Source organism: Acomys minous (genome assembly GCF_964271855.1).
Source record: "Acomys minous genome assembly, chromosome: 10".
In the NCBI taxonomy this organism is placed as follows: domain Eukaryota; kingdom Metazoa; phylum Chordata; class Mammalia; order Rodentia; family Muridae; genus Acomys; species Acomys minous.
In genome coordinates this window covers 119,871,910-119,890,670 of record NC_140491.1, presented here as the reverse complement: position 1 = coordinate 119,890,670, position 18,761 = coordinate 119,871,910, and the positions used below count along the sequence as shown (strand labels likewise).

At 35.3% G+C, this 18,761-nt stretch overlaps 2 protein-coding genes across 2 annotated transcripts; one reads left to right on the top strand and one right to left on the bottom strand.

The window, feature by feature from the left end:
- Positions 1–557: 557 nt before the first annotated feature.
- LOC311607357 (olfactory receptor 5J3) lies at positions 558–1,496 on the bottom strand (the record flags this gene model as incomplete). Its single annotated transcript, XM_084799009.1, has 1 exon — positions 558–1,496. One exon carries the CDS (start codon positions 1,494–1,496, stop codon positions 558–560), a length of 939 nt encoding a protein of 312 aa, XP_084655135.1.
- A 462-nt stretch (positions 1,497–1,958) lies between these two features.
- Positions 1,959–16,779, top strand: LOC311607356 (olfactory receptor 8K5-like; the record flags this gene model as incomplete). The annotated part of the gene is made up of 3 exons (XM_084799008.1): positions 1,959–2,021; positions 8,046–8,055; positions 15,800–16,779. The coding sequence occupies 3 exons, from the start codon at positions 1,959–1,961 to the stop codon at positions 16,777–16,779; spliced, it is 1,053 nt and encodes a 350-aa protein (XP_084655134.1).
- Between the last annotated feature and the right edge of the window lie 1,982 nt (positions 16,780–18,761).

Here is an 18,761-nt window from a genome sequence, read left to right as displayed (position 1 = left end):
TGTCATCAGACCTATAAACCTCTTCATATTAGAATGTTAGAAATTATTAATTATTGCTTGTTTCTATGCAATTAAACTTGAATTTTTGTCTTTTCATGTCTAAAGAGAAAAATAAATTGATAAATGCAAAGTGGATTGTTGAGTAAAGCAATATACTGTTTAAATACCTTATTAAACAGAAGTCCCACCAATATTTAAAAATTAATGTACATTTGAACACAGTCATTATAATAAATAATATATAACTCATTCTTATTATTTATTTCCAAAAGACATCATACACTAATCTGTTTATTAAGTTTTCAAATTTTAAGATATATTTAAATTTTTTATTTTCTTATTGATTCAAATAATTATATTTCAAAATTCACTGAAGTTACTTTTTAGATTAAATTACATATCAAATTATTTGACTGTCTACTTTGTTTCTTCATGTCAAAAAGGTAAATATTGAGACTATAACTTTAACCACAAATTCTAGAATTTACTGATCAAACATAAATGTTACTGAGTGTGGACTGGCTTATAAGTGTGTCAGAAATTTGACTACTGTGAAATTAATGTGAGAATAACTTAATTTGTATGGCTCTTTTTACAGCTTCTTTTACCTCTTTGTTCCTGAGACTGTAAATCATCGGGTTTAACATGGGAATCACCAGTGTATAGAACACAGATACCACTTTCTCCTGTTCTATGGAATACTGGGAACTTGGCTGAATGTAATTAAAGCTTAAGGTGCCATAGAAGATAGTCACCGCAGTCAGGTGAGAAGCACAGGTGGAGAAGGCTTTCTGTCGTCCAGAAGCTGAGCGGATTCTCAAAATGGCCACAGCAATGAATGAGTAAGATATGACCACAATCAAGAGAGTGCCAATAGCAATCACTCCAGAGAATATCAAGAGCAAAAACTCATTCATGGAGGTATCAGAACATGAGAGTAGCAGCACAGATGGTATGTCACAGAAGAAGTGACCCACGACATTAGGCCCACAAAATGACAGCCTACCCAAACTAATGGTGTGTGTCAATGAGTTAATAGTCCCACCTATGACTGACCCAGTGACCAGCATGATACACTTTCCCTTAGACATGGCCACAATATACAGCAACGGGTTGACAATGGCCACATAACGGTCATAAGCCATCACTGACAGCAGGAAGCCTTCGGTGGTAACAAGCACGCCAAAAAACAAATGTTGCACAATGCAAGCAGAGAAGGAGATCGTTTCTGTCACTACCAAGAAACTAGTCAACATTTTTGGTGCAATGACCGATGAATAACAGGCATCCACAAATGAAAGACAACTGAGGAAAAAGTACATGGGAGTGTGAAGTTTAGGAGAGATCTTGATTAAGAGAATCATGCCCAGATTCCCTACCAAGGTAACAGTATAAACCACCAGGAATAAAACAAAGAGTACCATCTTCAGTTCAGCACGATCAGTCAAGCCCAAAAGGATGAACTCAGTAACAACTGTACAGTTCTCAGAAGCCATTCCCTTTTTTCACACCTGAGGAGGCAAAGACAAGAGCTTAGTGCATACAGGGATAAATACGGTATTTATTAAGTTGAAGCAGAGACACAGTACACTGTGTGATAATACTTAAATAATAAATAAATGCTGTATTGCTTGACCAACATTTCTCCATTTGAGAATATTAGAGCAGATGTGATATGAAGAGGAAACATTAAAAACAAGTATTGTGGATAGAGCCGAGGAGGAAAGGGAGAGCTAAACAGAAGGAAACAGGGCATGAGAGTCACATAATGTCTCCTAGGTTTTCTAATAAAGCCTCAAGAAACCATACTATTTTATATTTACCTGAAATTTTAAGCATATATTTAAGCATATAGATTATATATATATATATCTGCCTTTTGCACCGACAGTGGTTTACACAAGAACCATATACTAATAAAATTCCTAATTCTAAGCATAAGAATCATACTCTTGATAATGGTAGCCCAAAACATTGATATACTGCTGTTGTTGGCTTTTATTGCCCCTAAGCGGTTGAAGGTAAGCCACTGCTGATGACGGTATCATACGCTTTGGACAGAGTTTGGGCTTCATCTATTTTAAAAGCTTCCTTTCTCTGGTCTAGCTCCAACAGTACCAGAAGTCCTCTGCAATCTGCCAAGGGAGGGAAGCAATCAGCAGTGTTATAGAGTGGTGACTGCTACGACCCACAGCAACGAACACTCCCCCAAAGACAGTCACAAAGGTACAATCGTGCCAGACACATGATGGCAATAACCATCAATAGTACAAGTAGACTTAAGGCCAAATCAACAGGAAGGATATCTTGCTGAATATTAAAAACCTAGCCAGCTTCACTGGGCCTGTGGTGTCATGGACATTTGAAATTAAAATGCTACAGCTACCATTCTAATCCAGATCAGTTCATCATTATATTCTATACATTACTCTTATAACTACATATGACTCAGCAAAAAAAAAAATGACTCCGTTTGCAACTAATGAGGACCAACAGCTTGTCACGAGTCCAGCCCCAGTGAATATTCTACATCTAAGTACCACATCTTTGGTTCAGAGAACAAAGCAGAGGAGAGTGTGGAAAGATGTAAGAGTCAGATCCACAACATTTTCTGTAAAACAGCCTCTCCCTGAAACACGTGTATAAAGCAAGCCAAGGAGCAACGGCAAACCAGTGTATCTGTCCACAAGAAAACAGGACGTTTCCAAGGGTGAAATTCAGCCACACAACTCACAGGCAAGTAATACATAATGACCAGTTGGAGAAAGAGAACTCTCCTGAGATTCTTTCCTGAGAACTGTACAGTTGTTACTGAGTTCCATTTCTTCCATGGGAAAGAGCACCTTGAAAGTTATGCAGTAAAAAGTGGTTAATCCTGAAACCCTATGCACAAAACACACTCAGAAAGATGTACATTCATTCACATACACACATACACACACACACACACACACACACACACACACACACCAATAAAATGTCACAATAAAAAAGTGTGTCGGTGTAATAGTGAGGGAAAGTGAGGAAATAGAAATGTAGTAATGATTTACTTATATCATAATTAAAATATTAACTAAAGAAAAAAGATTTAACACATTCAGGACTCCAATTCTTAACATCTTTTTGGCAATTATTTTACCATGTTTTATATTTGTAATTTTATGGGTAATATACACCATTTAATTCCCATAAACAAAAAGTATTTTGTTAAATTAAAATTTTACTAGGAAATTTAGTACTTGACTTTCACTTTTCAGTGATGCACATTGATTTTGCTTTTTTTGAATTCTATATAAAAAGTTTTTAAAATAATTTATTATGGATGTTAAAATATATAAGTATATTTTTCAAACACATGGGGTGCTATATTGTTTTTACATTGTTTCTTTTGTTTGTTTACTTTTAAAACTCTTTTTATTAATTATTTTATTTTTGCACATATACATTTATATTTTTACATATATATACAATCAATTACCTATGGCAAGAAGAACTGTGACACAATCAGGAATTATAAAGATGAACATTCTTAGTGTTTCATCTATTTGTATTTGACAGACTTGAAGAAGACATCTTTCCTATCTTGATGCATCTAAACTTCTGAAAATAAATCAATCTCCGTCACAGATTGTCATTATTGACTTAGAACACCTATCTAGACCTAAAAACATCTTAACTCCTAATCAATTAAACTTCACTATAAAACTAAGCTAACTGGTCTTCAGCTCCCTCAGAGACTCAAGACGGAGTAGACTTGATTATCTGAGAGTGCAGGTTAGTAGCTTTCCAAACTAAAAGATGTTAGAGACAGTTTTGTACCTGAATACTAACCCAAAACTCTCTATAACGTTGGAGCACCATCTTCAGCCTTGTGGCCCAATATATCTGACAGACATATTTGTGATGCAGGAACTTATTGAAGACTTGCTTACCCTGTCATGGCAGAGTTTAGTCATCAACTCTACCTGCACCCAGGCTTGCCCTTTTTTTTAGGCAGAATTTTGTCTGTGTTAGAAATGAGGACCTTTTGCCCAATGGCTACGTTGGCACATTTGAGCCCACCTCCATAAGGAGGTTCTTTGATGCTCATCATATTCTTTGAGGTAGGCTGGGTGTTGCCAGGAGTTAACCTGTCTCTTTGTCAGTGAATCTTTAAGGTAATAAAAACGTTTTTAAATGCCATATTCTGCATGTCTCTGGGGTTTTTGAAGACCTTGTCTTTCTATAGAGTCATATCCATCTGCTGTACCTAAAATATATATTCTAGTGATAAAAGTAGACTAGCAATTGCCATGAAAATGATTTAACCTACTAACATTTAATTTAGAGCTGTATAATGCTTATGAGAAATTGTATGCTTCCAGAACAAAACAAAAACAAAAACAACAACAAAAAGAACCAGACACTGACATTGGATCAGACCTGACAGGATGCATTCCTTGCATCATACTGGACATTGACATCCTGTTTGGAGAAAGTGGTTGAAAAGAAAGAAGGGGAATATAGAAATGTACAGGGAAGATAGAACAAAAAGTAGATTAGTGAATCTGCTCCTCAACTTAATGCCTCTTTGTCACTCACAAGATATTTTTAATTCACTGATATAGAATTTTGTATATAGAGGTAAAATAAGTTCTAGGTACAGTGGCATAGAATTCAAAAGTAATATTATTCTTCACACACATTATATATATTTCTACTCTAATATGAGTTATTGTACCCATATAACAATTATAATACAAGGTTTACTTCCAATGCTTTGAAAGGTCTATCAAGCTGCTTAGGAGAAATAAGTTATACAAATTAAATGTTTGTGTATTAAATCATGGTCATGTCAATTGATTTTGCTATTGAAGAAAATGCATAGAAATATTTTTGTGGTGTCAAATGTTTCTATGTAACTTTCAAGTGCCTTTCTCTACAGAAAGATGAAAGGTCCAAGAGGTATTCTCAATGAGAGGAAGTTGGCCACTTAAGTTCAGGCTTTCTGTGAGTTATCATTTTGAATATAGGATTCAAACAGAAACAGTAACATGGTATTCTTCAAGTATAGGTCTGTCAGTTATTCTAAGACAACAAAGAGAGAATTGGAATCACACAACTATAAGGACCGATGTCTTATCTTGTTTCAAAGCAAAAGCTCCAAAAAAAGCTTCGGACTAAATGGATAGAAACATTTAGAATAAATATAATTTACATTTCTATTCATGTTTACTATTGACTTATAAATATTTACATAAGTAACATATAAGATTTCATGTATAATATTTATGATATACAAAATTTTAATTATGTATATTTTTTCCATACAAACATGTAAGTTAATATTTTAAATGCATATAATTGGAACTTTCAATTGACCTGCAATTCTTTTATTGCTTAATTAAGTTTCCATCACAAATAATTAAGTTTTATTATTCAGTAGTTGATTAAACTTATTTTATGAGTTTTTTCTCTTGAATAGAACTCACTTTTATCTATCTATATTTGTTACAATTGTCCACATTATATTTGTAGATAAAAACTGTATTTTTCAGAATGAAGAGATAAATGACTAAATGTTTATCTCTATATCACTTTTAATAACTTAACATACTTAATATATTGTAATTGTAATAAAGAGAGATGGATCGACATTATCCTTCCCCGGAATTCAGTATGTTGCTTTAACTTAGTGTATTACATTGGTGGATTCATCTAATTTTTTCTTAGCTTTGCAACGGATGCATTATAAGTGCTGAATTGTGTACCAATAATAATATAGATGGCTAAGTCAGAAATATATACCTAGTCAAAATCTATGTGAATATTTTTATTTATTTACCTTGTTTTATATTTTGGAGGAATGGTAGACATCAAATAATTATAAATAATGTAAAATGTATTAATTTAGCAAATGGCACTAAGTTTGAGATGAAAATTAACTGAAGAGAGGGAATGTCCAACCAATGTCTTGCCCAACCCAAGACCCATGCCATGAGAGAGAGCCAACCCCTGACACTATTAAAGATACTCTGCTATGCTTACAGAAAGGAGGCTAAGAAGAGACAGTCCTCTGAGAGGCTCCACACAGCAGCGGATGAAACACATGAGACTTACGGGCAAACACTGTGTGATGCATAAGAAGTCTTGTGCAAAGTGGTAGGAAGGAGAAAAGGATACGGAGGTGACTGGAGACCCACAAGAAGATCAACAGAACCAACTCACCAGGGCCCAGAGAGGCTTGTGCAGACTGAAGCACCAAGCAAGGAGCATGCGTGGACTGGACCTACGTCCTCTACGTAGCTGTAGCCAATGGACGGCTCAGGTATCCTGTGGGTCTATTAGAATGGGGAGTGGAGTTGTCTCTGTCATGGACTCTGTTGCCTGCTCTTTCATCGCTTTCCCCTGGAAGGACTGCGTTGCCAGGCCGCCGGGGAAGAGGACTAGCTCAGTCCTGATGTAACTTCATGAACTGGCACGCGTGGAAAGGGGGGAAATCCTTTTCTGAGGAGTAGAGGAGGGGGAGGGAGAGGGAGAGACTGTGGGACTGGGAGGTGTGGAGGGGGGAGGCTATGATCTAGATGTAAAGTGAGTATAGATAGATAGATAGATACATACATACATACATACATGAATATATATATGAATATTTTTAAATTATCTTCATTGAAACCACAATAATAACAAAAGTATAACTCCTACCCAGATCTAGCCAATGGTCAGGACATTCTCCACAGTAGAGTGGAGAGTGGGATATTACTTTCTCACATACTCTGGTGCCTCACCTTTGACCATGTCCCCTGGAGGGGGAGACCTGGTGGCACTCAGAGGAAGGACAGCAGATTACCAAGAAGAGACTTGATACCCTATGATCATATAGAGGGGGAGGTAATCCCCCTCAGGAACTGTCATAGGGGAGGGGAATAAGGGGGAAATGGGAGGGAGGGAAGAATGGGAGGATACAAGGGAAGGGATAACCATTGAGATGTAACAAGAATAAACTAATAAACTAAAATTAAAAAAAGACTTATCAAGAAATCTTTATAATACTAAAATTGAACTTAACAGAATAGTACTTTTAAAATTTCTAAAACGACACTTCAAAACTACAAGCAAATGATTAAATGAAATTAAATATGTTAAGTTTTTTAACTTAACTTAAATTTTTAGGACTGGGCGCGTCTCCAGACAAAGTGATAAAAAGGCCAACTTGAGTAGGGAACAGTCTCTACCAGGACAGGCAATAGTTGGTTTTCCAGCATGTTAGAAAATTGTGTAGGGAGAGTTTGCTTTTAACTCTCGGACCCATCATTTCAATCCACAATGAAAGTTTTTTTTTCAGAGAATATCTATCATGATAGATGGTTATAATTCACAAACACATTTAAGTAAACTGAGTTCCAGATATAATTTGGAAATTTATTCATATAGATTATTATTGAGTCTCAGGCAGCATATAAAATGTAAAAACAAAACAAAGTAAAAACAAAAACATGAAAGCATTGATTTAATGACTTATAACATTCAAACCAACATACAAGTGCATCATATAAAAAATACACTCCTAAATAATATACTTAATGTGAAATAATCCAAATAATGAGAGAGAAATTGTTACAATATATATCTAACTTGACTGAAGGTTGTGGTGGCACAAACCTGTGGTCCCAGCACTCTGCGATTCATAAGCATGGAGGTCTCTGTGAGTTCTTGGCCAGCCTGACCTACAGAGTGAGTCAAGGACAGCCAAGTCTATGGAAAGAAAATCTGTCTAAAAACCAAAACAGAAATAACAAATAAATAAATATAACTTACTGAATATCAATTTATAGGTTGAGCTTTAAAGACACTGGACCTTTCTCCATGTTTTTCCCTTTATTAAAAATAACTTTTAGAAAAAATAAGTTTTAGTTAATTCTATGGTAATTAAACTATTGAATTATATCAGAGTATGTAACTGAAGATGGCCTAAGGTAAAATGATTAAATAAAAGTTTAAGCTGATACACAACCAATTACACAAGCAATAAATTAATAAATTTTAAAATTTTTTTTCTCTAATAGAACAAACTAGGTAAGAGAATCATGGATATATAAATATTCTGTCAATGTCTGGTGAGCTCTTGAAGCTCACAGAGCAGGTGGATTGGCAGATGAAGGCTGAAGAAACACTCTGTTCTCAAGGGACCTCAGGATTTCCCGTGACTCAAATATTTCCCAACTGTATAATTAACTACAAGTCAATAAGGAACAGAATATATAGCAGTTTGAATCCATTAAAATGTTAAAGAAACAATAATTGAAACAGATGAATGCTATTGAGTGTCACCTCAGTGACATAAGGTAAGATATTACTGGAATTAACCTCATTGGTGTTTTTATGAGTAAGTTCAAGGTGCCACACATGACAACTGTTTGTACTTTTATCTCTGTCTCTGTCTCTGTCTCTGTCTCTGTCTCTGTCTCTGTCTCTGTCTCTGTCTCTCTGTCTCTGTCTCTCTCTCTCTCTCTCTCTCTCTCTCTCTCTCTCTTTCACACACACACACACACACACACACACACACACACACACACACACACTTCACCTATTTAGGGGATCATGGACTTGATGTTTTTCAGATAATACAAATAGGCCTAATAGGAAAGGTAAACTGGAGCTAGGGGAAGTTGTAGACAGTGAATGATATGGCCAAGACATACTTTATGAAATCCTCAAAAAACTAATGTAAAAATTAGAGGAGATATCGCAATTAAATAAATACTACAGGCTAAGGGCTTATAAATGCAAAAAGAAAACAAGTCCTGAATAAGTATGCAGAAAAAAATCAATAAAACCTTAAGATGAAATGCTCAACGCCTTTAGTCATCAGAGAAATACAAATCAAAACGACACTGAGATTCCATCTTACACCCATCAGAATGGCTAAGATCAGAAATTCAAGTGATACCACATGTGGGCAAAGATGTGGGGAGAGAGGAACACTCCTTCATTGCTGGAGGGAATACAAACTAGTACAACTACTTTGGAAATCTCTCTGGTGCTATCTCAGAAAATTGGAAATAGAGCTTCCTCAAGATCCAGCTATTTCACTCCTTGAAATATACCCAGAAGATGCTCCAGCACACAACAAGAAAATATGCTCAACCATGTTCATAGCAGCCTTATTCATAATAGCCAGAACCTGGAAACAGCCTAAGTGTCCATCAGTTGAAGAATGGATAAAGAAACTGTGGTACATTTACACTACGGAATACTACTCAGCTATTAAAAACAAGGAAATCCTGAAATTTGTGGGCAAATGGATGGGACTAGAAATTATCATAATGAGCAGAAAGACTCACAAGGTATATACTCACTTATAATTGGGCACTAGCCGAAGAGCCATGTCCCACGAAAGTCTTCACTTACCAGGAGATTGGGATAGATGTAAAGACATTCTACTGAGACTCTGGGTAAAATAAATATAGGAGATGGGGAAATAGAAGGAACCAGAGGCTCCTAGAAACCTACAAGAAGAACATCGTGATGGGTGGATCGGGGCCCAGGGGGTCTGCTCAAACTATTGCACTAACCAAGGACAATTCAATAGTAAACATTGAACCCCTACTCTGATCTAGCCAATGAACAGGACATTCTCCACAGTTGAGTGGAGAGTGGGGACTGACTCTGACATGAACTCTGGTGACCCACGTGTGACCACCTCCCCCTGGTGGCAGGCTTGATGATACTCAAAGAAAGAATAAGCAGGCTAATAAGATGAGACTTGATAGCCTATGACCATATAGTGGAGGAGGAGGTACCCCTCGGTCTTAGACCTAGTGGAGGGGAATAGGGTGAAAGCGGGAGAGAGGGAGGATTGGGAGGAAACAAGTGATGGGATAACAATTTAGTTGTAACTTGAATAAATTAATAAAATAAAAAATGGAATTAAAAAATTAGTGTTGTAAGGAATAAATGATCAGTTCTTAAAACAAATGCACAAATAACATTATACGCACTGATATTATATATTCAAATACGTGTGTGTATGTGTGTGTGTGTGTGTGTGAGAGAAAGAGAGAGAAAGAGAGAGAGAGAGAGAGAGAGAGAGAGAGAGAGAGAGAGAGAGAGAGATAATTGTATTATAATCTCAAAAACAAAATTTAAAAAAAGAGTTAAAATGAAGTTAGTTGTTTGAAATGATAAGCAAAATTGACTTAAACAATCCTTACTTAAACAAACCACAAAAGCATATATGAGTAAATACAATAATAATAAGTAAAGACATTATATAGATTTAATGCAATTTGGAGAACAATTATGAACATGATCAAAATCATAATTTTTCAATGCCAAAATATTGAGAAAAATGAAAATTTTTAATTACTGTAGGTACTGGGTCTAATTCTCTTCTTTCCTTCTAGTTACTCTTAGTAGTGTCTTAAGTAGACGAATATTGAAGTAAAAATTCGCTAACTTTTTGCTTGTGGTTTCTAGTTCATTCCTTTCATTACAACTAATTTTCTTTGTGAGTAAAGGCAGAATGGAGTAAAGATTTTTGTCCACTCAAATGAGGAAACAAGTTGGTTTTATGTCATTAAAGAATATTGGTCAAAAATTCAAATCTCAGTAAATTATATAATATCATCTGAAAATAAGTTTGATTTAATCAGTGATGAGGTAGCAAACAACTTCAGGTTGGAAAACAGCATAGATCTGTAGCAGAAGTATATATTCACCCTCTTCCCGAGGCCTCACGCCCTCAGCAGAAAGTAAATCCCAACACCGATGAGCTGATTTCTAGGACTGCTGCCAACCACCACAGACTGCACGGCATTGTTACAGGTCCCAAGTATAATTAGGGGCCTTGGGGTTAGATTTCCTGAGTCTCTACCTGATGCTTAGACAATATACTTCTACTACTCTATTGTGCGTTATACATGAGAATTTAAATGCCCAGTTTTTACTTTCATGGAAAAATGGCAGCCGTCTGTCTCCAAATCTCATTATGATAACTCAGTGTGAATGGAGGTTCATTCAAAACATTAGGTTTTCTGTCATTAATTAGAATAGATTATTGTTTTAACTGGTTTCCATGTGAATAATTGTATTTATTAATGAAATATTAGATATAACATATTCTAGATACTTCATTGTAAATATTATAAAAAATTAAACAGTTATCAAAATAGGGCATATTAGTGTTCAGAGCCATAATGTGGGAGCTGCAAGTGTAAAATGATTTGTGACTCACACTTACCTTCTCCTGCCTGCTGTGAACCCACATGTGAGCTCTGTTGTTGCTCTAGCACCCTGCCCACATGCCTGCAGCCATGCTCCCTGCTGTCACAGCCATGGAATGGAAGGCTCCAATAAACTCTTTTTTGTATGAGCATCTAGGTTGTGGTATTTTTTTCACATCAGTAGGAAAGTAACTAAGAAAATTGCCAACTATGGAAACTTCATGTCCTAGGCAGGTATTTCTTTACAGCTGAAGAAATATAGACAATTTTTTAGGTGCTGGTGTCTGCTGAAGCCTTCACTTTGGTTCTTTACCTGCAAACCAGCCTCACTAAGAGAATGGAACCAAGCCTCTAAGTGAGGGCAAAGTCATATGCTCAACTTTAAAACTGAATAGATCCAGGAAATCACATATCTGTGGCAAATAACAGCTCTCTAGTAAAAAATGTCTCCTCAATATTATGGAAGCCATTTGTGGTTCTGTCAATGTGATCTGCTTCACAGATTTACTCAGGTCATATACCTGAAAAAGAGTCTTCTATTCTTACTTTGCTGCACCATTGTAATGTTTTACTACATTTTAAATCTCATCTTAATACCTATAGAGAAGTGCAGCTACCATCCTTCAGAAATATGATGAATTTCTTAAACTTCACATTGAACATCTTCACAAGGTTCCCCTTTAGTTATTGCCCCAGATGTTTGTCCTAAAGAGAGTTTATGAATTTTTAAAATCAGTTTTTCTTTTTTATATATATTTTTATATTTTGTGAACTTCCTATGAGTTCATTGTATTTGTATTATTGATGAATCCCTCTCTCTCCTGCAATCCATCCCATCATCTAGATACCCTCTGAAATTCATGACTTCCTTACTATTTTTGTGATACATATACAAATAAATATGTCTATACGCACGACATTAACAAGAGCTGCATATGTTCTTTTCATTTATGTCAGTCATAAAACTATTTTCTTTGAGTTAGTCAATTCAGGTGAAGACAGCGACTGTAAAAATGACCTCATTAAGCTGGTAGTGCTGACCTTCTGTCAGGCAGTTCCTGAAAATTTGCTACGTAGTAGCTGCTACTGCTCTTTGTCTGTCTCTAACACCCTTGCATTGTAACATCTAATGTAAACAGGTTAAATAATATCAACAAAAATCATATTTTTTATGATTGAGTAATTTATTAATAAGCACTCCACATTGTTTCTCAACGGCTGTTAATTTCCCAAGGCATTTTAAAACACCTATTAAACTATTTAGCAATTTTTGGTTCAATTTGTAGTATAATGGATTCATGGAAGATGTCGTACTTCTAGTCTGGAAGTGGCTCCTATCTGTGTTTCAATTACCCTGTGCATTAGGATGATTACTTGGTTGTACTCTCTCCTCTACTAACTATTGGAGATGAAGTTTCTAATTGCAAACTGTGCCCATGTGTGCACAAGCACTCTTCATAGTAAACTCTAATACACTAGTGAACATAATTTGATTGCCCTTGTTTAGTAGGCATCCTCTAGGCATTTATTTAAGCTTTTAAATGCTCTGGGATTATACAAACTATTGCTTGGCATCTCCCAGGAGAGAAAATCAAAATATAATAAAATATATAAATTATCTTCACTTTTCCATGCGAAAGGGCACATGACATGCAAGATAGAGTATTCTTAGCAGGTAAAATGGCTATTATTGTCACAGATATCCACTAGGTTTCTATGGCTTTGTGTGCAGTTTACCTTGAATAGCAAGGAAATAGCAAATTGTCACTTGTTATTCAGTAGTCAGTGATTCCTGACACCAAATGTAAATGGGCTAAAATATGACTTCTCTCCTCTGAATTGACCTGAAAATTTTTATATTTTATAGACTGAAAGAAAATATATTCTGAAATGTCATCATTCTGGTCTTTATATAAAGATGCTGTCTGTATCCATGTTATTTCAACTGACAAAAACTGAGAGTAAAAAACAGAAACTATAAAGATGTCAATGTCTAAATAAAATAACCACGATTTTGTCAGTTTCTTATAAAGAGTTACTCAGTGTCTAGGCTCTGATATTGCTGTAGATGATAAATTCTCATTAGAAAGCAAACATCATATGATTCTCAATAAGTATTTAAATTTACAGAAGATATGTAAGCAGCCAGTCTCATGGTAAATATAATATCTGAAAGACATTTGATTTTCAACAACATCTGACAAACGTGGATAACATTTTCTTATAGGGTAAAGTGCTGTTATAGAACTAAAGCATGACAGTGAACCAACTGATTGTAAAAGTGTAAATGAGCAGTCTGATTGATTCTTCCCATAGAAATGAGCAGGCTGATTGATTGTTCCCATAGAAATGCAAAGCTACTGAAAGAAATGTCATGGCCGTTTACAGACTTAAAAAGAAAATCAATACCCTCTTCTGTCCACAGATTATGGGGGTGAGCAATTTGGAGAAATATTGGGATCCTTCTGATCTTTATTTAAGGATGACAAATAAGAACAAATAGTAGTTATGTATATGCATTAATATTATCTGATGCATTAACTTACAGGCTAACTAAAAATCAGTGAAAATAAATATTAAATGTTCCTTTTTATTATTTGTAATAAAATTGGAAAAAATTCAAGTCTTCAGAATAAATGTCAATATTGCTTTATATTGCAATTCTTCAGCCTATTTAGCTTATACTTCCTCCTGGCATATATCTCTATAATTTTCTCTCTTTTTTAGAATTTTTGAAGAATAGAGTTCCAATTTATTATGCATAACAAAGTGCTCATACCTCTAACCATATACAATTTATATACACTAAATTGTGAAACAAGTTCAACTTATACATTTATATAATAATAGTGATAAAGACAATGGTTAGAGAATTCGAGATGAAGGACATGAACATGGGGAGAGCTGGGGGGAGGAGCGAGAAGAAGGGAAGTGATGCCGTTATCCACGTTAACTGATGTAAGTTGTTTAGAGTTACAGGTTCATTGTTTCTTTATGGAAACCATGCACAGAGCTGTAGTGAGGCAACACAGAAATGGAAACTTATCTTTATTTGTCACATAATTTAATAATAATAATAATAATAATAATAATAATAATAATAATAATAATAACCCTTCATCAGCATACATTTTCCTGAATGATCTGTTCAAATTCTGATCTTTGTGTCATTCACCTAAGTTCTACCTCATGAAATATAGGCTTTCCTGTCTGATCTCACATAATGTCATAATGTGAAGAAACTCCTATTTCCTATAGTAACAAAAATATTTGTGTCATTTCTGTGACCTTTGTACATCTTTTATATAGTATATTTTATTTATTCTTTGTGATATTTTCCAAAATAACATTTAAATATATCGTACACTAAGTAGAGCCTAATGTTAAGTGTTGGCAAAAGTGAAGGAAGAGGCTTGTTCAAAGTGTAACAGCATTTTGAGATCCTGTCTCATAAAAGAGGGGAGGGAGAACAATACAGAAAATTTATCCATTAAATATCCTCTGGTATTTTCTACACTTCATACAAATGATTAGCAGGGAGACATAATCTATGGCTATTATTTATACATGTATTTAACATCTGTACAGTGTGTTAACATTATGACATGTACAACAATAGATGTAAGAATTTTCACATAATCATACTCGAATAAATTTTCTTCATTTCTAAAATATTCAGCAATGAGTTACAGCATGACTACAATAGTAATAATAGTCAATGCAAATCTAATATCTCTATTTTAATTTGGATTTCTATAGGATAAGAACTGTACATGAAACATTAAATGGGATATAGACCATTTATATTTGTTTCATTTTCTTTTTGTTTAATTCTGGGTTTTGGAGACAGGACCACACTGTGTAGCCCTGGTTGATCTCAGACTAATAGTCACTTCCAGCCACCTTCTCTTGTTCTAAAGTTATAGACGTGTGAGCTGCTCCAGATGAACCCTGAGTCCTCTTGTTAAAATTTTGTAAATCGTTGCCTTATATTTCCATTACGGTCATGTCTGCCATTCAGCTATCATAAATCTATCATCTATCTATCTATCTATCTATCTATCTATCTATCATATCTATCTGTCATCTATCTACAATACAACTAAAATCTATTTGCACATGTATGTAACACCATCCTAGATATCTATCTCTATGTTTCATAGAATCAAAGAGAAATTATCACCTGTATTATTGAGGAAAAGATATTGGATATAGTGAGATGCATTGACACTTACTTGGCTTCAGTCAATTAGCAGCAAAGGATACATACCTTCATATTACTAATAAAAATGAATATGGAGTGTAAAATATTTGGTGAATGAAACCATGCCTGGATAAAGCACTCAGTCTATCTTTGAAGTTATATGTATGAAAAAAACCATTTAATAAAAATGAGTTTATATTTATATGTCATAATTTATAAATTTTAAGTATATGCTATTTATACTTACATCGTGTTCTAAGTCTGCCATTTGGAAAGTAGAGCTCCCAATATTTATTTAACATTTAGATTTAGATATTGAAACCATTTTTCTATGAATCATTAAATGTAATTTTTAGTGTTGTTTTAAATGTGCTCCAATGCCTCTTTGCAGAAGCTGATAGCCATTGTGTATCTTTTCAGAAGGTTGAAATGACCCAGAGGAACTCAACAGTGCCATCTGAATTCATTCTGACAGAAATCACACACAAGCCTGAGCTGCAGCTTCTGCTCTTGGCGGCCTTCCTGGTCATCTACGGAGTTGCCATGATAGGCAACCTGAGCCTCATCATTTTGACCAAGCTGGACTCTCGCCTTCACACACCCATGTATTATTTTATCAGACCCTTGTCTTTCATTGATCTTGGTAACTCTACTGTCATTTACCCCAAGATGATAGTGAATATAGCGATGAATCAAAATGTCATTTCCTATTATGGTTGTGCAACCCAGATGGCAATCTATCTTGTCTTCATTATCTGTGAACTTTTTATATTGTCTGCAATGGCCATTGATCGCTATGTGGCCATCTGCAATCCTCTGCTCTACAGTGTGATCATGTCTGAGAGACGCTGCCTTGCACTCGTGAGCATCCCATATCTCCATAGTATCTTTGAGTCTGTATTGATAACTGGTAAGATATTTACCTCAACTTTCTGTGGATCTAATGTCATTCACCATTTCTACTGTGACAATATTCCCGTGTTACCATTACTGTGTTCAAAAGCACGGGATATAGAACTGATGATCATATTATTATCAGCACTTAATTTGATTTCCTCCCTCTTCATAATCTTAGTCTCTTACCTTCTGATTGTACTGGCCATATACGGGATGCATTCGGCTGAGGGAAGAAAAAAGGCCTTCTTGACTTGTGGTTCTCATCTGACTGTTGTGGTAGTATTTTATGTGCCTCTGCTCTTCGTGTACTTACAGCCCAAATCCACCCACTCCTCTGAAACAGATAATATAGCCTCTGTGTTTTTTACTTTAGTGGTTCCCATGATTAATCCCATGATCTACAGCTTTAGAAACAAAGAAGTGAAAAATGCCGTACTAAGACTCTTTAACAAACGATGTAAACTGTGTACTTAATATTTAATATGGAATGTTTTAATAAAATGTGATAAAGGAAATATAATTCAATATCACAATTTTATGTTAGTATTTGATGAACAGTAAAAGAAACATTTTGATAACATATAGAGCATTAAAATGTATACTTTCTAGTCTCACAAAATACTTAGATGAAATAACTCCATTATCACTTACCCCACACAACATTTCTTGCTTATGATTCAGAAAGTATTTAACATTTCCTCTCAACTAATATTACGTAAATTGGAACTTAGGTTTAACTTTATGTCTATGCAATGATTTGGTTGACTGCTTAACATGGATTTCGGTTGTGTATTTTTCTCTTGGACATTTTTTTGCTTGGCCTGATTTTAACTTTATATTTTGAATCTAAAATTACTGTAAACAAAACTGATGTCCTAGAGACTGCCTGTCTTTGAATACCATATACCTTTAATTTGTCTCTTTTTTCTGTGTGAATGACATTTTAAATTTAATTAGACACCTTTTGTTTATTTCAAAGTAATTATCAATGGTCTACACAAGGCATTATTTATTGCCCTTTATGTTCTGAATGTCATGCATCTTCAGTTATTTCTGGTCTCATTTTATTCTTTAAAATATCACAGGTCTGCTGTTGCTTTCAGAATTTTGGAGATCTTAACTGTGTATACACGATTTCATCAGAAGAATTATGAGAAGATTATATATTTAACAGTTTACAAAAAATAGCACACACACACGCATACACACGCACACGCACACACACACGCGCACACACACATGCACACACGCATGCACACACACACACGCACACGCATGCACACAGGTACACACACACTTTAATCCCTTCTCCCAGCACTCATACACCACCACTAGCGTGACTTCTCTTAGAACTGTTTCTATTGCTATTATTTTCATTTACTTAGTGAATTTGTAATAAAGAGCTTATATTCTTTATAGCATGTGCTCAATAGGACCTTCTGTGTGTCTGTGGTGGGTGTAAATTAACAATTGTTCTGAAATTTTTCTGATCCTCCTACCGTGAATTAAATCTGCTGTTCTTTGTTGGGATATTTGTGGATCATATGATCAACATTACTAAGGTCTGATATGTCCTCAAATCATGAGTCTCCAATTAATAGCTGTGGTGGCTTTAATGAGAAGGGCTCACAAAAGCTAATTAGATTTGAATACCAGGTCCTCATTGGTGGGACTGCTTGCAAACATCAGGAGATGTGGCCTTACTGAAGGAGGTGTGTGACTAGGGCCTTGCTTTATGGTTTTTAAACATTAAATGACTCACATTTACCTTCTGCTGCCTCTGTGAATCCACATGTGAGCTCTATGTAATGTCTCTAGCATCACACCCACATGCCTGCAGCCATGCTCCCAACTGTCACAGTCAGGGACTGGACGGCTCCAATAAACTCTTTTCGCAGTCTTTTTTTAAAATTAATTTATTCATATTACATCTCAATTTTTATCCCATCCCTTGTATCCTCCCATTCCTCCCTCCCTCCCGCTTCCCCCTACTCCCTCCCCTACGTCTGTGACTGAGGGGGACCTCCTCCCCCTGTGTATGCTCATAGGGTGTCTATTATCCTTCCTCAATGAGTATCTTCATTGTAGTATTTTCTCACAGCAATCGGAAAGTAGTTACGGAAATAACCAACTTTGGAAATTTCTTGTCCTAGGCAGTTATTTCTTTACAGCTGAAGAAATATAGAATATCGCTTGGTGCTGGTATATGTTTTTAAGCCTTCAAGTTCTGCTTTTGTACCCACAAACAAGACTCACTAAGAGAATGGAACCAACTGTCTAAATGCAGAAAAAGTCACATGCCCAGATTTAAAGATCAATAGTTCCAGGCAATCACATATCTCTGGCAACTAACAGCTCTCTAATCATTAAGGCCTACTCAATAGTATGGAAGCCACGTGTGGTTCTGTCAATGGGATCAGTTTCTCAGATCTATTGAGGTCATATACCTGAGAAAG